This window comes from Psammomys obesus, unplaced genomic scaffold, assembly GCF_907164565.1.
Source record: "Psammomys obesus unplaced genomic scaffold, mPsaObe1.curated_primary_1811, whole genome shotgun sequence".
NCBI classification, from domain to species: domain Eukaryota; kingdom Metazoa; phylum Chordata; class Mammalia; order Rodentia; family Muridae; genus Psammomys; species Psammomys obesus.
The window spans coordinates 2,469,116-2,495,440 of record NW_026587556.1 but is presented as its reverse complement, the minus strand read 5'-3'; the positions used below and the strand labels follow the sequence as shown (position 1 = coordinate 2,495,440).

The 26,325-nt window shown below is 38.4% G+C and overlaps 1 protein-coding gene across 1 annotated transcript in view; it reads left to right on the top strand.

Annotated features, from left to right (window-relative positions):
* Ryr2 (ryanodine receptor 2) overlaps positions 1-26,325 on the top strand; it is a 380,472-nt gene that overhangs the window by 270,041 nt on the left and 84,106 nt on the right. The window contains exons 62-72 of the mRNA XM_055603932.1: positions 21-70; positions 6,294-6,354; positions 6,933-7,171; positions 8,817-8,898; positions 11,550-11,680; positions 14,765-15,085; positions 16,819-17,059; positions 17,688-17,775; positions 20,380-20,472; positions 22,165-22,335; positions 23,558-23,617. Of these exons, the coding sequence (XP_055459907.1) occupies positions 21-70; positions 6,294-6,354; positions 6,933-7,171; positions 8,817-8,898; positions 11,550-11,680; positions 14,765-15,085; positions 16,819-17,059; positions 17,688-17,775; positions 20,380-20,472; positions 22,165-22,335; positions 23,558-23,617 (1,537 nt within the window). The remainder of the gene's footprint in view (positions 1-20; positions 71-6,293; positions 6,355-6,932; positions 7,172-8,816; positions 8,899-11,549; positions 11,681-14,764; positions 15,086-16,818; positions 17,060-17,687; positions 17,776-20,379; positions 20,473-22,164; positions 22,336-23,557; positions 23,618-26,325) is intronic.

Here is a 26,325-nt window from a genome sequence, read left to right as displayed (position 1 = left end):
TGTTTTTCTTTTGTCCTCAGCCTGTTCTGCAAACTTGGAGTTCTTGTCAGGCATAGGATCTCACTGTTTGGTAAGGAGACCCTTGGGAAATTTCTGAGCATGGCCATCAGGGGCTTTTCTTTGCTAATTTCGCACTGTGTCGTGTGCTGCTATGTTGCATGAACGCATGACTGCACGGCTGCATGCATGGCCGTCATAGGCCAGACAAGTTCCTGGAGGTTGTACATAAGTAACATTACCTCTGGCACCACAGAGGGCTATGTCTTTCCTAAGCCAGTCCAGTTTGTGACTGAAAACCGAAGGGTACTTAATTAAAGAAGCAAAATAATGAAAATGGCAAGTTCTGCCCTATTTTTATTTCAAGGGTAAAAATGAAACCAGGCTCTTGGATTTTTGCTCGGTTTTCTCTGAAAGATTAAATAATAAGCTGATATCGATCCAAATTTGGAGTTTACTTTTTATTTCTAATGTTCTAGACTACAGACATGTTTGCCTCCTGCATTCCAAACTTTGGAGCTTGGTGATTGGGACCATAGTGCCCAAGAGCTTTGCTTGGTCAAAGTAGCTTCCTGTAGCACCACTCCCTCATACCCCAGCCTTTTACTGATGTGTCTCTGGGTCCATGTGTGCGAAGGCCATGCTCTCAAGCACCTGCTCCTGGACAGCTGTACAGCGTGGCCCTCACCTTGGCAGATGTCACCACCTGAAGTGTTAGGAATCCTCAGCTCTGGCAGAAACCAGTCACTCAGTTTTCTACTATCTGATTATATAAATTGCCAAAGCAAATTCAAACCCTTTTCTCTTCAGGTCTTGGGGATAATGTTGGGATAGTTTATATAGACATGTGGCTAGAAATGTTTTCAATTTAACTATATTTTTATGAAAGACCATAGATTTAGAAAACTAAGTCCTTTTTGTAAAAATCACAGTGAATAAACTGAGGGGCTTACAAACAAATATAGAGTATATGGAGACAGGCACAGATTCTAATTCCTATTAAAGTTTTTAAGAACTGATAGGTTTTGGTACAGCTGTCCATTATTGTACTGTATATTTCCCGTATCTGGAATGTTTAGTACACTTTTATTTATCCATTAACTCATATGCCATATAAATTGTCTGAGCTTTTACATTATTACTTAAGATAGCTAAAATTGTCAGGGATGTTTCTTCAGAATGATTTAGGTTTCACTATTATTGCTTAACCTCTCATCAATAGACAACAATTCATGTGAAAATTCTTCTGACAAGATTCTCATATTCTGTTCAACTTTCCCAGAGTGATAGCAGGTCCAAACACCCCGTTTGTCATCAGAGAGTACTGTCTAATTATGGATGGCTCTGATGGGGGCTTGTCTGTCACTGCTAGGGTTATGTACTCACCTAAAAGCATAATACTGCATTATGCTCATTCTAACTGGTCACTTATTCCATATTCTTATGAAATATTATTCTTATATCTAACTAATTCCCTTTTTAGAAAATTTAACATATCACACATATATGACAAAGTACATACATCTTAAGAATCAGAAACTTTTCACAATTATACATTTGGGTAACCAATAGTTGGGTCGAGACAATCTTTCCAACATTCCAGACACTTTCATTATGCCATTTTTCAAAAATGATAGCCAATCTCAAAGGAATACTACATGGTTCTTCCATCAGCAAGGATTCCTTTTGCCTGTTATTTAGATTCATATTTTCTCTTCAAGCATATCATCTAAGGGTAAATGATGATACATGTGTAATATAGTTTGGTTTTGCCATGCAGGGGGTAAATTATTCTTTCTTAATGTAATATTAATATCTACTTAGATGCTGTGTTTGAAATCCATTAAGCTAGAAGATTTCTTTAACAATCAAAGTTGCTGTATACAGGCTCATCTAGTTAATAGAGTCTTTAAGTCTTAGCACACAAACTGTATAGCACAACTATAGCCTGCCTTTAGACTCATGTGGTGACCAGGAGGGAACACTGGACTTTGACTATGGACGTGCTACCTTTGAGAATTAACCATCTGAATGATTTGGTCAACAGACTTGGATGCCTAAACTTTTACTTTTTTTGTGTTTGTGGTCAGCACAAATCACCACTAATCTTAGAGATTTGTTGTACATGTTAAACCTAATGTGACTTGATAAATACTGAAATATTGCGGAAACTGTGAACTTGCTGTGTTCATATCCTAGTTTGATCCATTAGATTTTACTGGTTGGTTTTATTCAAATCTTATTTATTAGTGCTTACTCAGGCACATCAATTTACATTCAAAATACAGTACAAGGTATGGCTATTCAAAGTATATGTACAAGTATATCCCACTTCATAAGTACATCACAAATGAGTTTCACTTGAGAGACCTAAGCAAATATTAAGCAGATACCTGGATATAGTCACCTTAATCTTTCCTTTAGTACATTCATGCTACCTCATATATATTTGCACTTTGTTTTTCTGCATTCTGGCAGGAAAAAAAAAGCTGTTTATTAAATCTATCATAAATACTTTCTTAGTTCAGAAAGATGTCATGGTTTGGAGCCAGAAGGATGGATCGGCAGTTAAGAGTGTGTACTTGTCCAGCAGAGGACCCAGGTTCAGTTTCCAGTGCACACACCGGGCAGCTCATGACCCCCGAAACTTCAGCTTCAAGGGATCCCTCTTCTGGGTTGTAATGGCACCTCCATATAAGTGACACACACATTAGCATAAAAATAATACTCGAAAATAATTTATGACTTCGTTTAAGAATCAGTTGAAATAGTTCTATGTTTTATAATTGGTACCAAAATGGAAGACACAAAAAGATACACATTAACTTTCCATAGTTAGGCCTTGAAGACCAGGGGAGAACAATAAACAGACAAGTTGGGGTCACTGTGATGAGTGTGGTAGGGACTGGGGATATTTAGTCTGTATTATCTGCCAAATTAAATTTACATCTGTAATTCTTCTGGGTAGTCTCAAGATTGTTATGACACCTACACCATGAGAATTACCAAAAGTTAGCTTCCCACATTTGTGTGTGTCTTTAATCTCCCTCAAAAGTCTTTTCTTTACATCAAAACACCCAAAGAACCAAGGAAACCCATATTTCCCACACTCTGAACTGCTCTTCTGAATGCTTCTAAAGCATTTCACGTTACATGGGAAAATGGCGAAGTTACTTTTTCCAAGGATGAATGCTTTTATTATAGACTCCTGGTGAAGAAAGAAAATATTTTGTAGGTGGAATGGTGGGGAGGGAAATAAAATGCCATCTTGCTCAAATCCATGCTGTCCCATGTGAATTCTGAAGAGCATCCTTGTGACTCTAAGTTGATGCACACATGAGTTCTGGAAATTCAGTTGGGATGGGACTAGTACTCAGACAGTTTGACAAGCACAGAAGATCTCATTTGCCATTCCAAGACCCCAATGTTGGCTAAAGAAATATTGTTTTTATTTTCATTATCACTCTCCAGTTTTAGATATAAATTCCATTTGCTAAACTCAAGGCAGGAAGAGCTTCCCAAGCCTACCCATTATATTAAATCCTTCAGTCACTGTGGGGAGAGCAGAATATAAAAGTAGATCAGTCTCAGGGATGATGGTACAGGTCTATGCCCTTACGTCTGTTAAGGGCATTATTTGCACACACAAGGGAAATCTAATGCTTTAAATGCATCATTTAATATATGGTAGTTGTGTGTGTGCTGTGTGAGAGACATTCTCTCAGGCTGTGAAGACAGACAACCTACAAACACTTTTACCTGTGCTACTCCAAGATCAAAGAACCCATTCTGTTTGAACCCCCTTCCCACTCTGTGTCCCATGCAGCCATGTCTTCCTCAGACAGCAGCCTCCTATCCTGCTGCTGTGTGCCCAGTGCCTTCCGTTTCTGTAGAGTAGCCTGATTGTGTGCTGGATTCCATCTGTTCTCACCACCATGCCTTCCATTGCTCACTGGGCTACTTCAGCGTTCCCAGCAAACTCTCTGCCTCTACAGTGTGTCATGTTCCTTTTTGCTTAGGGGCTTTGGTGCCATCATTACTGCGTGAGATGAGATTCCCCTAATACTTGCCTTTTTAGTTCTCACTAAATGCAGTAAATTCCTGCCCTTCTGGTTTTCGTTCATCCCTATAAGGCTAAGCAGAAAGCTTATTTTATTTTTAAAATAGCCTTTTAAAAATACCTGGGGAGTGAAGGGATGAATGAATGGATCAGATCCTGAGCTCAAGGAGCCTATGATCTTAATGGCGAAGACAAGTAACAGACATTCAAATCAGTAAGTGCTGTAAATGGCAAGTTTTTTTTTTTCCTTTCTTTCTTTTGTTTGCATTCAAATAACCCAATCTTTCATTTTGCTTCTATTTTTTGAGAGCTTGGTAAGGAAAAATATTTTTCTTAGTAAGACATGCAGTACCCCAAAATATACCCCTGAGCCAGTGGAGACTTTCAGAAATGCTTACCAAATAAACTTTTTTTTTTTTACGACAAGCATACTGTCCAAAAATTCTTTTGGTTTGGCCTCACAGTGGTCTGAAACCTGAACGTACAATATCACTGCAGTTCACTAGAATGTTAACTGTGAGGATACTGGCACAGCACAAATATCAGATGTTTAAAAGAAAGCTACTTGTTTTATGAAAAAATTTCTGCTTTCCAGTTGAATATATTTAATTTTCACTAATGCATGAATCTCAAGTTTATATTTGGATAAGTTTCAAAAGTAAATGCTAAGTGATGTAATTCAGTGAAAATTTTCACCTGTAATCTCTTTCTGCCTGCTAGCAGATTAGCTTTACGTTGACAGTTTTTCAAAATACTTCACGTATTGAAATAATTACTGCTATTCTCTATCAGGAAATATGGGAAAATTAATTTGTGTATGTTATTCCTAGAAGGTTCAGATTGTGCTTTGTTTGTTGGGCATGGTATAGACAATGAAAAAGAAATCCCTTTGAAGTCCTAAGCGTCTCTGAGGATAGTGTCTGTCTAGAACTGAGATTGTCTTTGTTTTATGATGTATCTAAGTTGGCCTGCTCCTGTTCCAGGATGAACACCCAGTTCCATGCATGTGTAAGTGAGATATTTTAGGATGTGTTTTTGTTTAAAGAAATAACATTCGGCTGTTACAAAAACTTACTTTGAAATATGATTCATTATCCTAAGGATCCAGAGAATGTGTGTGTGCATTTATGTGTGTGTGTGTGTGTGTGTGTGTGAAAGAGAGAGAGTAAGAGAGAGAGAGGAAAATATAGAACAAAGAGTGATATTGTTTGGCCATATTTTGGTAGTGAAATTATTTGTTAATGGAGTTATCATTTTATTTATTTACTTTTTAAAATATACATCACTAAGCATTACACACACACACACACACACACACACACACACACACTGTATCTGTCACTCATAATTATACAAAATTCAGTCAAAATGCATGAATCTCATTGTTTTTAAGAATTACAATTTGAGTTGTGCAAAAGAACACCGTTTAAAGTTCTGGAAAGGTAGCTCGGAAGCTAAGAGCAAATACTTCTCTTGCAGAGGACCTACGTTCTGTTCCCAGCACCCACATCAGGAGACCCACAACCACCTGTAACTTCAGCTTTAAGGGAATCTGACACCTTCTGTTTGCTTTCCTCAGACACTGCATACACATAAGCACACACCCACACACACGCACATAATTAAAAATGAAATAAATCTCTAAAAACAAGAGTTCTACTTAGCTTCTCCAACCTCTTGTTTTAATTTTTTTAAATGAGCTTAATTGCAACTTCCTTTTTGTTCCAAAGATTAACAAAGTTTGGATAAATCAGTCCGTCTTGCTACCTTAGAATTCAAGCATAATAATTCACCCTGAGGCAGTTGACTAAGAGAGCAGAGGCTCCCGGAAGTAATTAAAATAGCATTAAAATGTGCAGAGATTTAGCCCATCTCATTTCAGAAAGCGTATGCACTGACTTTAAAGGTTTGCATACCGTAGTAGGCATCACAGTGAGCCATGTGGGGGTATCTGAGGATTTCAGCAAAGTTCCTTTAGTTTTGTGCAATGCTTTCGAATGCTTCTGGAGCATGTCTGCTACCTGATGAGACATGCTTCACCGCTTGTCAACTTACATCTGCATAACCACTCTTGAGCAGAGAAACTGCATGATTTCAAACTTGAGTCTTCAAAAGTCTCTTGTATTAAGTTATGATTGAGCTGTGTGAATTAACAAATATCTGTGACACGTGTTACTAGGACACAGGAATGTTAGGAAATCCTGAATATTTATATAGTGTTTTGTTTCTCCTTCAGGGAATGATGCCACTTCAATTGTGAACTGCCTTCATATTTTGGGCCAGACTTTGGATGCAAGGTAAATAGGCGCCTTTTTATCTAAACGAATTAATATAATTATGATATATAAGAATGTTTTTTAAAAAAAAGACCCCGTGTCTTGATGTTATTTTTGTGGTTTCATGAGCAGTTTAGTGCAAGTGAAAAGAAACCTTGGAAACTACTGATGCAGTCGCTCTTAGTCTCTACAATCATAAGAAGATTATTTAATCTTCAAGGGATTTCTCTAGCAGCTGATTTAAAAACAGTTCTCAATTATAAATATATCATGTTTGAGCGCGCGCGCACACACACACATACCCACACACACACACACAAAGAGATGAAAGTAGAACTTCCTGGAAAGAGGGAGGAATCAGTGGGAACAGGAGAGGATAATTGGAGGTAAACATGATCATAATATATTGTGTGCGTATTTGAGAATGTCATAATGAAACCATTATATGTAATTAGTCAATGGCAATAAAAAATTAAAAAGTTAAATGTATTCTAAGTGGATCCTGTACTAGAAACGTAGCATGGGGAGAGATGGTCAGGTTTTTTTCCTTCTGTTTGTTGCTGTCAGAAGGTCGAATTTCTTCCTTCCTGACTTTCCAGGACTGTAATGAAGACGGGTCTGGACAGTGTGAAAAGTGCTCTCAGGGCCTTTCTGGACAATGCAGCGGAGGATCTGGAAAAGACAATGGAAAACCTTAAGCAGGGCCAGTTTACGCACACCAGGAGCCAACCCAAAGGGGTGACTCAGATCATCAACTACACCACCGTGGCCCTGCTGCCCATGCTCTCGTCCCTGTTTGAGCACGTCGGCCAGCATCAGTTTGGAGAAGATTTGATATGTATGTAAACCTGACCCTTCAAAGCTGGCTTTTGAGCTAGGACCATCAGGGCCATCCCTATGTGCTTCTGCATGCAGATGCTTTGATTATTACAAGTAGCATAGACGGGTGTATGAATTATAGAAACTTCTTACAGAGACAGGTTTCCACGTCACATGGACCCAGAATTAAGGTCACAGTTTTGGGTTGAATCTTCTGCAATGTTGAAGCACAGCTTCCATCAAATTTCCTGAATCCGTTGCACCTTTTCAGTGCTTATTTTCAGCGGATTTAGACCATAAAGCCATGCCACATTAAATGCTTCCAAATCATTTCTGAGTCCAACACAGATTGCTGACTGGACCACAGGTTATTCCACCAAATAACATTATCTCTGCTGAGCCAAACGCATCATTTAGATCATTGGACTATGACAAGCAAAGATAGCTCTGCTGATAGGTTTAAGTCTGATTTTGAAAGATATTTAATTAACTAGTTTGAGGCTAGAATGCTTAAGTTACTTAAAAAAAAATTGTCCTCAGAATATCTAAGGTTAAGTGGAAAATTAACACTTGAGCTGTCCTGACCTTTTGCTGCTCATGAGAACATGGGATGAGCAAGGAACTTTGAGGGAGCTGACACACCTTCGGAGACTATCATAGTGTAGGTTTCCCAGGTGATGGACAGTGCATTGTGAGGCCACTCTGGGGTTCAGTGGCTCTTCTGCTAGTGTTGGCAAAACCTTTACTTTCACCAGTAGGCCCAGACTATAGATGAAAATAGGTCTTATGTCAAAGATAATTTATTCTGTCATGGCATGGCATATCTACCTGGGTTGGAATGAGAAAGTCACATTTCTTAGCTTTTCTTGGCTTTCAAACATGTCTTATTCAATGATTTGAAGCGATTTCACAGATACTCTGTTTAATTTTCCTAACATCAAATACTTTAGGAAGGTTCAGATAGAAAGATGACTCAGTGATTAGGGGCATGTATTGTTCTTGCAGAGGACCAGAGTTTGGATCCTAAAATTCACTTTAGATGGCCTACAACCCCTTGTAAATCCAGCTTGAGTGGAACCCAGGCCTCTGGCCTCTGTAGGCACCTGTACATACACACAGATAGACAGATAAGCACATATCTAACCAAAACCAATTTTTCAAAATCTCCTGAGGAAACATATCTGAATATCGGATCATTGGAGATATCATGTGTGAGTTATGGTAACAAACAGTTATTATATTCAAGATTGTACGAACTAAAAGACCTTTTCCATGCAAACCTTTGTAGGACACAGAATCTTTATTTCTCCCCAGAATGATACTCAAAACTGACATTTACTCCTTGTCTTTCTAGATAATCTTGTAATTTACTTTATTCTTGGGAAAGTCCTTTTTTATTCACATACTGAGAAAGAGTATTAAAAATATTTCTGTGAATGTTCTAGATAATCACAACACATCCTTTTAAAGTGTTTTGAGCAGGGAAAAAATTTTGAAAAGGAGCATTTATGTTTTCTTTTGTAAATGTGTTCTAATTTTGCGTTTTCCAAAGTTTCAAACATTGTAATGACTCTAGTGAGGAATTCTGGGTTGGGCATACACGTTCTCAGGGTCATCTGTTATGTCCGTGTTTACTTCTCAATGAAGACTCTCTCTGTTCTCAGTGGAGGATGTGCAGGTGTCTTGTTACAGAATTCTGACCAGCTTGTATGCCTTGGGAACCAGCAAGAGCATCTATGTGGAAAGGTAAGGGCTGAGGACAGCCTGGTACCAATGACGATGGCACCTCAGAACTTCATCTTATACGTGTTTCTTACTTTTGAAGCAACCCAGGCTAACGTGTCCAGTTTCCCAACTGAAACTCGACAATCTTTAAGTTACGAAGTATTATTACAAAGCACAGTGGGTTATGCAAAAGACACACAAATAATGGTTTGTCTTCTGTAGAGTGGCATAGTGTCTAAAATTGAATGTTTTATCTTTTGTATATACAGCATAGTATATAAAATATAAATATATAAGCTTATAGCTTGTAAGTCTTAGGAGGCGGTCTGCTAGCATTGTTTGTTTCTGTGTACCAGAAAAGCCAAGTAAGGACCGAGTAGATGACTTACTGAGGGAAGACCAGACCCACATTACCCAACCAAAAAAGCCCAGTGCAGCCGCACAGAGCTTGTAATCTCAGCGCTGGGGCAGCAGAGGCAGGAGAATCCACGGAGCTTGCTTGACTGCACAGTCTTGATGAATTAGTGGGCTCCAGGTTCAGTGAGAGACCCTGACTCAAAAACTAGGCTGGAGAGTGGCTGAGGAAGCGACTCACTGTTGACCTCTGGTCTCCTGATGTACTCACACATGCCTGAACACCCACATACATATGTGGACGTACACACACATACACACAGAAATATATTGTAAGATGGAAGCTCATTAAAACCAGCTGCATTTTTTTCATATTCCATGAAGAAGTGTTTCACCCTTATCAAATGATAGCAACAGGTTAACTAAGACAGGGAGTCAGCATTTGACCTGCACCCACGGATTCTGGTGTCTTTTTGTAATTATTTTCCGAACCAATAATAATCCCAAAATTCAGAAACGCTCAGCTAAAAGCATTCATATGTGAAAGAGTTATGACTAATCACTATCTTTTCACAAAATTGGTTTGGTGTATGCTCTTAACTCTCATAATTAACCCACGTGCTCAGCTTTTCTTTTTGTTTCGACTCTGTAGACATAGTAGCAGGATCCCAATTTTATTCCCAAAGACATTTCTTAATTCTTCCTTACTTGTTATTCTTTTTGTGTATACTTTTGGCATTTATGATTTTTAATTTCCTGTTTTCTTTTTTTGCATGTTATATGCATGTAATCTTCTATACTACACAGGGACTTTGGATTTTTGTGCAATGACATTTGTCAATTACTTCATACATGTTCTTTCGCCTTAACTTTATAATGTCAAAAGCTTTCATCATACTTTTTTTAATAGGAAAAACTTCATATATCAGGTCTAGTTTTTCATGATGTGTTTTCCATTACTCAGATTTAGCTTTTCATGCTGTTATTTGTTAATTAGTAGTTAAATGCCAGATGCAAGGATGCAACAGTGAAAAGACTAGTTCTCCACCATCATGGGAGAATCTTGAATCTGCACAGAGAAGCCAGCACCCACAAACAAGTGAACTGATGAGTATAGTGGTGGACTGTGCTTGACATTTGCGTAATCACGCAACATAGAAATATGACAACCCAAGAATATGTCACTTAGAACCTGGCTTTTTAATCTTATGACTATAAAAATTCACAGTCCCAAACTCACATGATGGACCCACTTTTCAAAAAAAAAGATCTCTGTCATTAAGTGTCTAGGCATGTTTATTTTCTGGGATATTTTAAACTACCTAATAAGAATATCATGTAGGGACTAGAGAGATCTCAGCCGTGTAGATTGTTCTTGCAGAGGACCCACATTCTCTTTCCAGCGGCCACTTCAGTTGGTTCATAATCACCTGTTACACAGTTCTGGGGGGCCCAGCATCCTTTGCTGGCCTCCAAGGGTACCTACATGCAAATATATGTCTGTATATATATACAGTTAAAATAAACATTAAAATATTTAAATGTAAAATAATGTAATATTTTGTATTAGTTTAAGTCACCCTTATAGTATTTGTATACTTTTTTAGGGAATTTATAATATGCTTAAATACCTTTCCTATCACTCTTCCTTTGGTGAACAACTTAAGATTCCAACAAAACCATGAATTAAGTAAATTAGTAATAAAAGAGGGAAGAGTGAAGAAGATACTATCAGAATTTAATATCTGTCCCCAATCAATGAAACATAGTTTGGCTGCTTAGATACTTTCTTCTTGTAAATAATAAATCAATTTCAAGTAATACTAGTAGCTTTTAGCATTTTAACGTTTTAACATTTCATAGCTATTGTGAAATTATTTTTATGTGGTATATTTTCATAAAACACAGCCAATATTATTACTTCAGCTTTCTACTCTTCTGAATTCACTAAGTCAGCAGCAGAAATTCTCTCTTTGTTATTTTTATTTAAAAAATGAAAAGTGGAAGAAAAGAAGAGGCAGCCAGGAAGAGAAGAAAACCTTTAGATTTGTGAGTGCAGGTGGAGAGCTTGTTATTTTCATGGTTTGCTTGTCTTGTTAATGTGATTTTAAGGCTATTGCTGATAAACAATTTAGCTTTTACTTATCGGATCAAGATTTGTAATTCTTTTTTTTTTTTCCAATCAACTCTCAATTTTTGTTTTGTTTTGTTTTGTTTTAAGTAGCAATACCGATATCCCTCTCGTAGGTTAAATGTACCAATTCTAATGTAACTTCTTTGTTATTCGTCTGCGAACAGTAAACGTTTTGCACTTGTAGGCAACGGTCTGCCCTCGGAGAATGCCTCGCCGCCTTTGCTGGTGCCTTCCCGATAGCCTTTTTAGAAACCCACTTGGACAAACACAATGCTTACTCCATCTACAACACCAGGTCTTCACGGGAAAGAGCAGGTAACACAGAGAACTGTGCTTGTTTTTTGAGAAGTGAAGCCGTGTTTTGATGTCTTGATTTTTTTCCTGCAGTGTTTTCTGATCTTTGGAGAGTGAGATAATTTATCCAAAAGTTTTATTTCCGAAAGTGCATGGTAGTGATCTTGTAAGGGAGCAGTGGGATGGAATGAGTCCAGGTTACCAGAGAAGCTTCCCTTTTTCCTGGATTTTGGAGGAGGAGGAGGAGTTGGTTACAGAAGGCAGGGTGTAGGTGATTTCTTACCATAATTAACAGATGGGGTATTCCATAATTTGATGCAATCTGTGCATATGTGGGCTAAACATTCCATAACTTTAATCTCGAATAGACATAGATGGTAAATAGGGGGTTTTCCATAAAGCAGTGGATTTTAATTATCTCTTTCAGTTTATGATAGCTGAGTCTCCTTGTTCTCAAGTGTTATAATTTAGCATTTTTAATGTGTGCTTCCTGTAATGCTTCTGAAAGAAGATTTGTTTAATTGCTCCTAAGTTAATGAAATATAGACAAAAATGGATATTCTACTAAAGCAGACAAAGTAATCAGCAAATATTAAAAAGTAGTTTGATCTGCTTTCTTATTGAATAGTCTTACCGTAAGTCAACAAGGGCTCTGGTATTGTTATTTGTTCATTGGTAGATGTTTGTGTGTGTGCATGTATGTGTATATACATGTTCATATCATACACTGTTCATATGAATGTCAGATGATAACTTGCTTATCCTATTTCATGTGTTATAAATTTTCTTCTTTAGCTGATTTATCACTTGAAAAGCTTAAAATTGGAATTCTGTTAAACGTAACCGACACCTTTAGCTTACATCTAAAATAAGGAGTGTCTCCTTAAAATCCATGAGGTTGTGTGTATATTCAGTGTAGCACAGACCCCAGATCTATGCGTGTCCTTCCATGTAGGACAATCTGAGTATTGATTGGGTGGATAGCCCTAATTTCCTTATGATTCCAACTGAAAAAGATATTTACTCTCCTGTTGGTAATTTCAGAGATTTACTAACAGGAATGTGAGTTGAGGTTAATGAAAAGAAAGTAGATTCCAGTTATTGTTCTAGTAACCTCTTAGAATACTCAAGACCAATTCTCAAATGTGCCACAGATGCCCTCTGAGAGGACTTTTTCTGTTTGGTGTTTTTCTAAGTCTATGGAATTTGCACACCTCTCCATCTATGAACTTACTCCTCTGTGACTTAGGTACACGGTTGCTTTTTTTTTAAGTGAATCTTACCAAGCAATGTTTACTACCCTGAATAATTATCATTTAATTTGGCTATTTTGTCAGTCTCACCTTATGAATAAATGAAAGTATTAAATATGCAATAGTAATATTTTGACATAATTTCTGTATATTTGTAAGTTGTGAAAATGGTTCAGTTCAAAAGGTTGTTCATTTATGTGTAATAATCTTATTAAGGCTTTATAATCCATTACTATTTGGACACGGAGTCAAGAACAAAGTAGATTTATTACCTCTGTACAGATAAGGAACTGTGCATACAGATTATCTGCTCATTTGCATATCAAAGCAAATTAAATTTCATGATTTCTGTAGCATTAGGTTATGGCAGATAGAGGAGATATGATACAAAGATGACTAAGATCTGATTCTTTCCCTCAGGGGGTTCTGGCCTGAAGTAGAGAGAGAGAGAGACTGATAGACATGGGCAGTTGAATTCAGAGTAAAGTCTACTGGGCACCAGAAAGTGATGTTATACTAGAGTCTCTGGGAAGACCCAATACAGATAATTCAGGATGGGTCTTGAAGTTGGGAGGATAGACACTCTGGTTTATTAGGGAAAATGTTGACTCGAACTAGCTCTCAGGAGAGATGAATAGACAATGAAGCAAGGCTAAGAGAAAAGCAAATATGGGGACTGAAGCAAATAGCAAAGAAGATTAATTTACTAACTACAGAGAGGGATTGATATATTTTAGAGATCTCTCCTGACAGCAGTAAGGGAGATAGATGCACAGCTTAGCTGTGTTGAGGCCTGGAAAATCCAAGTGGCCAGATAATGCCCATTGGAAAGAACAGTTAGTAAAGTGGTTACGAGGTTTCCTGGAGGGAGAATCGTCTCAGATGTGAGCCTAGGAAGGTTCCTCTGCATCTAGCTAGGGCGACTGATTGGATAACACCTTCTCTGAGTAAGTATGTTGGAGAGGAAGTGAAAAGTTTAAACCTATTGTGTTTCAGTGAACACAGGATTAGTCAGGAAAAAAAAAGATGAATAAATAAAACTTGAAATGTTCATAGCTATAGCAAACAGAAGCCAGCAGTAGTGGGCATAGTTGTCAAGACAAATATGTAAGCAGAGGAAGAGAGGGGCCAAAAATGGATCCACAAAGAAGCCAACACCTAATTCAGCAAAGAGAAAGGTGTGAGTTAAGGACAATGCTGTAACTGAGTAGGGACTGGAGATGGTGATAATAAGGAAGGAGGTTAGGTGAGGTGGTTCAGGAAAAGGGAAAAGCTGCCTAGCAACCAGTGAGCTATGGATATAAAGTCATGAGTTCCCTGCGTGCTGGAAAGTTGAGTTTAGTTGCTATACAAACAATGATGCCTAGAAATTAGAGCTTCTGGGGACATTTGCACATATGTAGATATGGCTGGCCAGGAGCTGCTAGAGAGGAAGAGGCTGGGGATAGAGACCTGAGCAAGGTTCTGTGGTGGGAAAATCATTCAGACAGATAGTCGGTAACAAGAGACAGACCTCAAATCTCCTTCCTCTAAAAAGAGGGTATAGAAGTGAATAGGTATACACAGAGATAGCTTGAAAATGGTGAGTGTGAAAAGCAGGACAAAGAGAGCATGGCTATTCTTATTTGCTGTGAAGTAGCCAGAGCAGATGTCCACTAGACTGGGAGAGTGATGGCCTGATAAGATGTTGGGGTTAAGAAAGAACTTTGAAGTAACAGCCATGATAAAAGGAAGACAGGTTTGAGCTTTGAAGCCAAAACTGAAATAACGTGTTCTTTTGAGGCAGTCAAATCTGTCACATAGTACCTGTTCTTGTATTGAGCATGATCCAATTATGTCTGTGTTTCTTCAGCCCTCAGTTTACCAGCAAATGTGGAGGATGTCTGCCCAAATATTCCATCCCTGGAGAAGCTCATGGCCGAGATTATAGAGCTGGCAGAGTCTGGCATCCGTTACACTCAGATGCCACACATGATGGAGGTTGTGCTGCCCATGTTGTGCAGCTACATGTCACGGTGGTGGGAGCATGGTCCGGAGAACCACCCAGAGAGAGCTGAGATGTGCTGTACAGCCCTCAACTCAGAGCACATGAACACACTGCTGGGCAACATCCTCAAAATCATCTACAACAACCTGGGAATTGATGAAGGTGCCTGGATGAAGCGCTTGGCTGGTAAGAGCTGGAAAGAATCTACTCTACCATTTTATTTCCAGTGAAGCTTTGACATACTGAAGGTTAGAAATTTCCCACAGTAATCTTCAGTGATTTCTTCTGTGTTCAGAACTATCATTGCTTAGTCTTGTTATGCTATTTTAAAAGATAGGGATCAGATCAGACATTTGTTAATTGCTCTGGTCTCATTTTTGTTGCCATGATAAAGTACTCTGACCAAAAAAGCATCTTTTGATAGAAAGAGTTTATTTTAGCTTACACTTCCAGGTGAGAGTACATCACTGCAATGATAAAACTATGGCGGGAGCATAAAGCAGCTGGTCATGACAAATCCATCATGTACAAAAAGTACACAAATGCATGTGTGCTCACTTGCTTTGTTTTACTCAGCTCAATTTCTCCCTCATATAGTTCAAGACTTCCTGCTTAGGGAATGGTGTCACCCACACTGGGCTGACTCTTCCACATCAGTTAAGTTAATTAAAGCAAGCCCCCTCCAGACATGTCCACCAGCCAACTCAATGTAGACAGTTCCTCATTTAAGACTCTCTTCCCAGGTAATTCTAGGTTGCATGAAATTGACAATTAGAGCAACTCATTACGTAGTTACTCATTTCAAGCAGATTTCTAAATTCTTCATTTCTATATAAGATCATTTAGCAAGCACAAGAAATAATGATCAAATAGCAACATCAATAATGATTGTGCAGACAGAGACAAAAATAAAGCAGGATTTTGAAACAGCCTACTACCTTCATATTATTTGACAATGGGCTGAGGAATTGAAGATGAAGTAGAGTGCGTACAGTTCAGTTTATCATTGCAGTGTTTCTATTCAAATTCTGAAAGATGTCTAAATACCCCACAGCCTGAGCAGGATGGGTAAATAGTTTCTATATACCCTATTATTAAGTATTGCTTTTTCCCCAAGCACTCAGGTTTCAGCATGCTTTGTGTGTTGGGAAATACTCATGCTCACACACACACACACACACACACACACACACACACACACACACACACATATATATATATATGCAACATTTTAAAAGGAATGAAGAATGATCTGTGTATAGTATGAGTTAAGGAGTTTATCTCTTGATGAAAACTAAAAGAAATAATAACAGTTTTAATGATCAAATAGGTATATTTTTAACTTTTCTCACATATGCATCACCCAATGTATTATGTGTGTATGTGAATATATTTGTGTATATGTATGCATATTATATAGCTTTAAGGTAAAAAAAAATCCATCTTAGAAATTGCCTGTGTAAGCCTAGGAACTATCACTGAATGCTAAGTAGGACAGCAGTGCTGTGTTTAATCTTGAGGAGCTGAGGATAGGATGAGATGGGGAGACTGCAGGTCCCACATGATGATATTGCAGAGAGTGTTTGTCTTCTAAAAGTGAAAGGGTGGAAGACTCATTTCCACTTGGGGACTTTACGTATGCTAATACTGATTTCCGATATCATTCCAAGGCTTCTTAAAATTTTATTCTAAATCATCAATATTTTTTTTTGTTAAAAATAAGCACTAATTGAGTTCAGTAATCATGTTTAAGCATCAATTATGCAGTTAGGGTTGTGGCTAGAAAAAGGATAGAGACATGGGCTCTATCCTTAAAGAAGCCATGAGAGAGAAGAGGTGGAGATCTCACTCCCATTATCATACCAGCAATTTAATGGGTGTTTTTTCACAGCAGATCAATAATGTCTATTTTCAAACAGTGTTTTCACAGCCTATCATCAACAAGGTGAAACCTCAGCTCTTGAAAACTCATTTCTTACCCTTGATGGAGAAGCTAAAGAAAAAGGCTGCCATGGTAGTGTCTGAAGAAGACCATCTGAAAGCTGAGGCCAGAGGGGACATGTCTGAGGCTGAGCTGCTCATTCTAGATGAGTTCACCACACTGGCCAGGGATCTCTATGCCTTCTACCCACTCTTGATCCGATTTGTGGACTATAACAGGTACAATGTGCAAAAGTGGATCACTCCACTCAGTCCTTCATTATCTGCTTGTCTCAGCTGTTCATGGAGACCATTTAGTTCACTAACTCCTCACCTGTGAGCTTGTTCATGGCCATAATATAACAAAATATTAATGTATACATTAATTATCTTGGGCATCTTCAGCTTGCCACTGTTCTTGTTTTCTGAAACCTTCTATGCTTTGCAAATCTATTGTTATATTGTTTTTGTTTCTACAGCAGAGATTGGAGCTGTAGATGAACAAGTATAAGCAGCTTATACAGGAAAGAACATTTAAATTGTTAGGTATATATACATATATATACACATTTATAAAACATACAATACATAAGTGTGGATATAACCTGCTTTTCAGAATAAGCAGCTTATACATAAAAAACATTTAAATTGTTATGTATATATACATATATGTACACATATATAAAACATACAATACATAAGTATGGATATAGATTTAAAGCAATAGTTTATCAAAATCAAACTAAACTTTTAATTTTTAATTTCTTTCTTTTAAGAAGCTTTTGGACAGTTACAATTTGGGGGTGGTGGGAGAAAGCTTGTTTTATTTATTAACTTTAACTTAGAACCTGTTCATCATGTGCTCCAGGGCAAAGTGGCTGAAGGAGCCTAACCCAGAAGCAGAGGAGCTGTTTCGCATGGTAGCTGAAGTCTTCATCTACTGGTCCAAATCCCATGTAAGTATGAGAATGCCATCCAGAAGTATCTACTGTTTGATGTGTGATTAGGGCTTTGTAAAGGTAGACCAGTTGTCTGGTCCCTGCAGTCAGTGTCTGAATGGCATTTCTTTAGTTTGTCTCCTAGAATTTCACTTGATAGCTTAGGACAGATGGTAGGTGACTCTGGGGACTTCAGGAAAATGGGACCTCTTTTAAACTCAAATTTATCTTTTTTTTTTCTTTTATCCATTAACCTTTTTAAAAAATTCTTTTTATTCTTTATTAATTACACTTTATTCACTTTGTATCCCCCCTGTGGTTCCCTCCCTCCTCCCATCCCAATCCCTCCCTTCTTCCACCCTCTGCATGCATGCCCCTCCCCAAGTCCACTGATATGAGAGGTCTTATTTTTCTTCCTTCTGATCTTAGTCAATTAGGTCTCATCAGGAGTGGCTGCGTTGTCTTCTTCTGTGGCCTGGTAATGCTGCTTCCCCCTCAGGGGGAGGTAATTAAAGAGCAGGCCAATCAGTTCATGTCAGAGACAGTCCCTGTTCCTATTACAATGGAACCCACTTGGATATTGAACTGCCATGGGCTACATCTGTGCAGGGGTCTTAGGTTATCTCCATGCATGGTCCTTGGTTGGAGTATCAGTCTCAGGAAAGACCCTGTGCTCAGATTTTTGGTTCTGTTGCTTTCCTTGTGGAGTTCCTGCCCTCTCCAGATCTTACTGTTTCCCACTTTTTTCCTAAGATTCCCTACACTCTGCCCAAAGTTTTCCCTTAAGTCTCAGCATCTGCATTGATAGTCTGCAGGGCACAGCCTTTCAGAGGTCCTCTGTGTCAGGCTCCTGACTTGTTCACTCTTTTCTCCTTCTTCTGGTGTCCAGCCTCTTTGCCTTTCTGGATAGGAATTGAGAATTTTAGCAAGAGTCCTCCCTCTTGATTAGTTTCTTTAGGTGTAAAGAATTTAGTAGGTTTATCCTATATTATATGTCTATATGAGTGAGTATATACCATGTGCATCTTTCTGCTTCTGAGATAGCTCCCTTAGGATGATCTTTTCCAGATCCCACCATTTACCTGCAAATTTCATGATTGAGTAGTATTGCATTGTGTAGATATACCACAATTTCTGTATCCATTCCTCCACTGAGGGGCATCTGGGCTGTTTCCAGCTTCTGGCTGTTACAAATAAGGCTGCTACAAACATGGTTGAGCAAGTGTCCTTATTGTGTACTTGAGCCTCTTTTGGGTATATGCCTAGGAGTGGTATGGCTGGATCTTGAGGAAGCGCTATTCCTAGTTGTCTGAGAAAGCGCCAGATTGCTTTCCAGAGTGGTTGTACAAGTTTACATTCCCACCAGCAGTGGAGGAGGGTTCCCCTTTCTCCACAACCTCTCCAGCATGTGTTGTCACTTGAGTTTTTGATCTTAGCCATTCTGATGGGCGTAAGGTGAAATCTTAGGGTCATTTTGATTTGCATTTTCCTTATGACTAAGGACGTTGAACATTTCTTTTTTTGTTGTTTTTAATTTAATTTTATTAATTACACTTTATTCACTTTGTATCCCCCATTAGCCCCTCCCTCCACCCCTCCCAGTCCCACCCTCCCTCTTTCTTCTTCACGAATGCTCCTCCCCAAGTCCACTGATAGAGGAGGTCCTCCTCTCCTTTCTTTTGATCTTATTCTATCAGATTCCATGCACTCTGCCCAACAGTTGGCCATAAGTCTCAGCATCTGCTTTGATAGTCTACAGGGCAGAGCCTTTCAGAGGCCTTCTGTGGCAGGTTCCTACAGAGCTAAACAGAGAACTCTCTGTAGAGGAATATCAAATGGCAGAGAAACACTTAAAGAAATGTTCAACGTCATTAGCCATTAGGGAAATGCAAATCAAAAAGACCCTGAGGTATTTTGTTTGTTTGTTTGAGAGGTTGGGCATACTAGCCTAGAGATCTGCCCTGATGTTGATCTCGGCTCTTGACATTTTGAGACAGGATCTCACTTTATAGCTTAAGCTGGTCTTGGAGTTAGCCTGACCTCAAGCTTGTAATTCTTTTGCTTTTGTGGGACCACTGGCATGTGCCACCATGCCTGATGAATGATTCCTTCTTTTGTGCAGCGCATTTTAAAGGATACATTAGCATATTGGGGTACTTTGGGAAAGTGTATATTTTTTACCTTTTCCTCTCTTTCATGGGTAAGCCAATTTATATTTGCCAAGAGGACAAATGGGAGGGGTCCAGGATTAGATGCTTTAAGCCGTGGAAAACTGTTGGAAAATTGGCATATGTATTCCAATCACAAATCATTTAAACACCAATGAAATGTCTTTAAACTTTTGTCTTAAAGGATATTTTGGAATGAGGACTCTTTATTTTTTAATCACCAGGCTCACTTAATGGTACTTTCAATAGTAGGGATATTATTATGTATCATAGAATCAAACTTATTTCTGTGTATCTATATATTTTCTTGAATCAGTTGTCTCTAACTGTCTCTGCATATGTCATACACTCAAAGCAGCATCTGCCCTTGAAGACACTCTGGATTCCTGAATAACTCTGACTGTATTGTTTTCTCCAAGTAGTTTTAACTGAAATTTTCTTTTCAACTTATTAGAATTTCAAAAGAGAAGAACAGAACTTTGTGGTGCAGAATGAAATCAACAACATGTCCTTCCTCATCACTGACACAAAGTCAAAGATGTCCAAGGTATCGAGTCTTCTCATCTGTCTCAATGTTCTTTTATGTGCTCATAGATTTTAGAGATTTTTTTTCTTGAAAGTTCATAAAGATAATTATATTGGTTTGATAATATTGCTTACTGATGAAAAAACATTTGTGCTATTTGGATGCTTTCTAGCATTAGTTTGTATCAGGTTTGGTAAAATGCTGAGACATGAAAATGACTTCTGAAGGATTACAGATTCCTAGTAACTAAGCTTACTAAAAATACTTTCTTACAAGCTGGTACATATAAAAAGTGAGATCCATACAATAAGTATATGTCTTTGGAATGTAAGTATTCTTGCTTCTAATGTTCAGAAAGTTATGGATTTGATGGAGCATAACTATATGGAATAATATACTGCAATATGATGACTTAGTATTTACCAGTCCTTTACAATGAATCAATTGTTGGGGCTGGAGAGATGTCTCAATAGTTAACTACACTGGCTGCTTTTGTGGAGGACCCAGGTTCAATTCCCAGCATCCTATGATGGCTCACAACCATCTGTAACTTCAGTTCTTTGTGACCTGATGTCTTCTGCTGACCTCTGTGGGTACCAGACATACATGCAAGTAAAAACTCTGTACACATAAAAAAAATAAATGTTAAAAAGAAAGTAATCAACTGCTTCATCACTTCTCCCTGTGCTAAGAACTCTTGCAGTACCGTATTTTTCTTGTTGTTTTGTTTTGGTTGGTTGTTTTTGAGCTAGTGCTCCTCTGTTTGGCTCTGGCTGTCCTGGAACTCACTACGTATATCAGGCGGCCTCAAACTCACAGAGATTCACCTATCTTTGCCTCTCAAGTGCTGAGATTAAAGGTATAGACTGTCACCTTCTTTTAAGCAATGCCAATCACTTGCATGCTAAATTCCCTGTTGTTTGTTTTCTCACGGTCGGTCTGTCATTGTTATGGAACTGGTTAAGGTTAGAATTATTGCTACAAGAGAAATCCAGCATACTTGAAGTGGATATGGAGCAATTATTTTCTTAGGTTAAATTTTTTTTTCTTTATTAGAAGACCACTCTCTGCCCATCAGAACTTATCATAAAATTGAGGTACCCTTATAGCACCAGCATAGTTCTTAAAAATGTCACCAGATACTGCAGTTTTACACTGAAACCCCTATTTCTCTACTACTGAGACTGGTATACCACTTGATGTCTCAGGAGATACACTAAAGGTGTAATAAAAGAGGAAAATGTATTTTGTAATAGTTATGTATAAACTGCATAGATGGTTGATAAACAATCCAGACAGTGTGTACATATCTTTAAAAAAAATCCTGCACATGCATGTAAATTGTAAAGCATCTATCCAAACAAAAATAAGATTTCTGTACTTAAATTTCTTTTAAAAATGAGAATTAGAAAGAATATTTTATATGAAATTACTATATGGAATTCCTTCCTAATATTATGATGTGTCTTTCTTTCTAAAAAGTATATGGGAATAAAATATCATTAGTTAATTATAAAGATATAGGAAGAAGAAAAATTAAAAGTAAAAAAAATGCTGAGAAAAGAAAAGATAACCTTTTCAGAATGGCTGGGATTCCTGAAAATAAGGACCAGGAGAAAATAAGGAAGGTGGAGCCATGATTTTTAAGAAGAATAGTACATTGGAATGAAAGAAATGTGGGTAGGTATCCCATTATTCATCCTTGTTCCACAGGCAGCCGTTTCTGATCAAGAAAGAAAGAAAATGAAGCGCAAAGGGGACCGGTATTCTATGCAGACATCTCTGATTGTGGCAGCTCTAAAGCGATTACTGCCCATTGGGCTGAACATCTGTGCCCCTGGGGACCAAGAACTTATTGCTCTGGCCAAAAATCGATTTAGCTTGGTGAGTCTCCTGGTCACCCAGGGCTGTTAGTCATCAGACCCCCAGACATCGGCATTCCACCCTTTGAATAATTCTGTCAGTATTTTATTTATGGTTATATTTTTAGTAAATAGTTTTTCTGCAGACCCTAGGACTTAAATCAATGACTATTATTTTTAGTGCATTTTTTATCCTAAGTGATGGTAATCACCTCCAAGCCATATTCTGGAAGCAAACATGGATAGCAAGCCATAGGGGTAAAATAGATTACATATGGGCTCCTTTATAAAATCTGCTATGAGAGCTATGGTCAGATTCTTGAGAGGTGATTTTTCAACATTAGAAACCAAACACTTTATGCCAGTGGTGGCTAGATAAGGTGTTAGCTTTCAGGAGCTCTGGTCCTTTATAGGTATTAGGATTTAATTTTGCTAATGTTATTTTCTTAATTTTATCTTGCATAATTGCACATGACTATGTAAGCTTTCAGAAATTTGCCTTGGGATTGAGAGTTTGTACTTACGCAAAATAGAGAATACGTTTTCCCGGTCCTATTTGCCAGAGACTGACCTTGAAATGCTTAGGAGCCTTGTTTTGTGGCCTGGAATGAGTGAAATGGAGGGAGGTTTAAGCAGAGTTAGCTGATGTTTGATTTTCACGTACATGCTTCTTGTTACAGCTCCGTTATGGAGTATGTTGTGACATGCAAAGCCACAGTATGGAAATCTGAAAGCCATAAATTTATTTCCATGTGAGCTCATGGGAATATGCTTGTCTTCTTTCTTTTTATGAATTAGATTCTTGTTTGTTGACCCTCGACATCGTTACTGAGTAGTTAAAGTAGATGGCAGCCTTGTTTAAAAGTACTTTCAGTGTAGAGCATATTTTCTGAGGGGTAGAAATGTGGTTCAGCAGTATGTACTACTCTTGGAAAGGACTGAGTTCAGCTCCCAAAAAAACCAACCTTGGCAACTCACAAACCACCCACAACTCCTCCAGGATATCTGGCACTTTCTTCCGGCATCCATGGACAACTGTGTACACACATGCACACATACACACAAACACATACACACATGATTTTTAAAGGATCTGAGAATTCTTCAAATTTGTAGCATGCATTTTGATAAAGATGCCTTTCAGACATACTCTGCTTAATGGGGTTTTGATTTCTTCTTTAACTGTGACAGTTGATGCATTTATTATGAAAGACTTCTTTTAGGTAACATGTATTTCTTGACAGAAAGACACTGAGGAGGAAGTACGAGATGTAATCCGTGGTAATATCCACTTACAAGGCAAGGTAAGCCAGTTTTCATTCCAAATCATGTTTAGCATTTTCAGGATAATATTACAAATAATCTCGTACTACCAAATAAGATTGTTTTAATTGGCCACTTCTGTATTAAAAGACTTTGTATTATTTATTACCTAATGGTAATAAATGTTGTATTTTTAAAAGTAGAGGGTCATAAATTATGAAATTGAAAAAGAATATGTCACAGGTTGAATAAGTATTGCATATACATTTTGTAACTGTTTTTCTTGGCTTGGGAGATGTGAAAGCAGATATCTATAACAAGTTAAATTTTTTCCTTTATTGTTCAGACAAGTGTTTATTTAGGAATTATTCATATATAGGAGGTAATGAGAATGCTTCACTAAGATTATGTGAGTTAAAGCAAGCAGAGGAAATCTGTTTGAAGAGAAATGTGACTAGAAACTGTTTTCCAGTCATAGTGAAGGAATTGTTAAAACTGTTCTTTTGTAATCTAATATGCATTTGCCCCTACTTGGAGATATTTTTACTACAGTAAATAAGCACTCGTTTATTTATAGGATCTATCATATAAGGAGTCTTTTGTTATTGGGTATGGTGGGAGGTACCTGCCTGTAATCCCGACACTGAAGAGTCTGAGCTGTGAAGACTGTAAGTTTGTGGTTAGCCTGAGTTACATATCCGGGCCCTGTCTCCAAAAGCAAAACCACCACCACCAACAAAAATGAGATCTGAACCAACAACAAAAGAGAACCCACCTTTAGGTTTCTACTCTAGTCAGTGACCCTTCTGAGGAGTCTAATTTGTAAAAATGAGAAGAAGATATGAAAATAGTTTGAAGAAATCACTAAGTAGTCCTCCAGTGTATTAAGATATTCCTTCCCATAGACCTACATTCCTAGGCGATGTGGCACAGGTAAAACACACTTCTGTATTCTAAATACTCATGCTTACCTTTAAAGCAAGTTTTCTGTGAACCTGATGTGAACTCACCCATAGAGAAGGAAAATAATAATTCCTAGTAGAGTCTTTTCTTTCAAGAGAAATGAAAATCATCATAAAACCTCCAGCTGATCTCAGGTCAAGAGTTTATATAATAAGCACCCATGCAGTGAGAGACACGAATTGTTTCATAGACACAGGTTTTAGATGAAATAATGAACCCCGGAAAGGGCTCCTGGTGTCTCCCAACTTATATACCTCCCATTGAAAGTCTTTGTCTTCGTGGTCTGTGCCACAAAGTGGTCACATGGATCTCAGGCTTTGAGATCCTGATACTCCTCTGGGAGCCTATGGTAGCCACTGAGGCAGTGCCACTCCCCATCAAATCCTGGTTTGGGGAAACCAGTAACACAGCCATGCTAACACTCTCCCAAGGCTCACTGCTGTGTCCATTCCTTACTGCACCAAAACCTTCATGCGCTCTGAAGAAAGAGTGCTGTTGCCTCATCTAATGTGAGGACTGCCTGTGTAGTGCCTCTCCCTGGCTTCTCTCTCCTCTGGTAACCACTCTCAAAGTCCAGATGGGTTCTTGGATTTGGTTTGTGAGTATTTTATTAAGTATTTTTGCATCAATGTTCATAAGAGAGATTGGCCTGAAGTTCTCTTTCTTTGTTGGGTCTTTGTGTGGTTTAGGTATCAAGGTGACAGTGGCCTCATAGAATGAGTTTGGTAATGCTCTTTCCATTTCTATTTTGTGGAATACTTTGAAGAGTATTGGTATTAGCTCTTCTTTGAACAGCTGGTAGAATTCTTCACTGAAACCATCTGGGACTAATTCTCATTCAGAAGGGCAAAGAGAATAGACACTGAAAGCTGGTAAAGAGAGGGAACAGGATGGGAACCTACCATAAATGTCTTCTGAAAGACCTACCTAGCAGGGATTGAAGCAGATGCTAAGACTCAGAGCCAAACTTTGGGCAGAGAGCAGGGATGTTTAGGAAGAGAATGTGAGAATAGAAGGACCCAAAACAGACAAGAGCTCCATAAGAAGACTAACAGAATCAACAAATCTGGGCCCGGGGGTGGGGGAGGGACTGCAGAGACTGATAGACCAGCCAAAGACCAAGCATGAAGGGGACCTAGACCCTCTGCTCAGATGTAGCCAGTAGGCAGCTGAGTTTCCATGTGGGTTCTCTAGTAAGGGGAGCAGGGCCTGTCTCTGACATGGACTCTGTTGCCTGCTGTTTGGTCACTTCCCCCTGGTGGGTGGACCTTGCCACGAGACAGAGGAAGGGGACACAGGTAGTCCTAATGAGGCTTGATAGGCTGGAGTCAGATGGTAGGGGAGGAGGGCTTCCCCTTTCTGAGGACTAGGGAAGGGGTTTAGGGTAAGGGGAAGAGGGAGGAAGGGTGGGACCAGAAAAGGATAAGGGAGGGGGCTATAATTGGGATGTAAAATGAATAAATTATAAAAATAAATTTAAATAAAAAAATAAAGTCCAGATGGACAAAGGGGCCCAACTGTGAAGCAGCCTCACTCTACCTCATGTTTACACTCTGTGGGAACACTAGTTAGTGGCAAAGGCCTTGAGGGAGTCAATATATGAGAGAGAACATAACAATTTTGCATTATCAAAAATACCTGTTTAGTGAATATAGACAAAAATGAAGCACAGAGTCCTTTGAGGGAAAAAACACAGAAGAAAGCATTTTATTCTGAACAAAGGATAGACAGTGTTTAAAAGTCATTTGTATATGAAATTCTGTTCCTAAGTTTATCTCTACCTCAA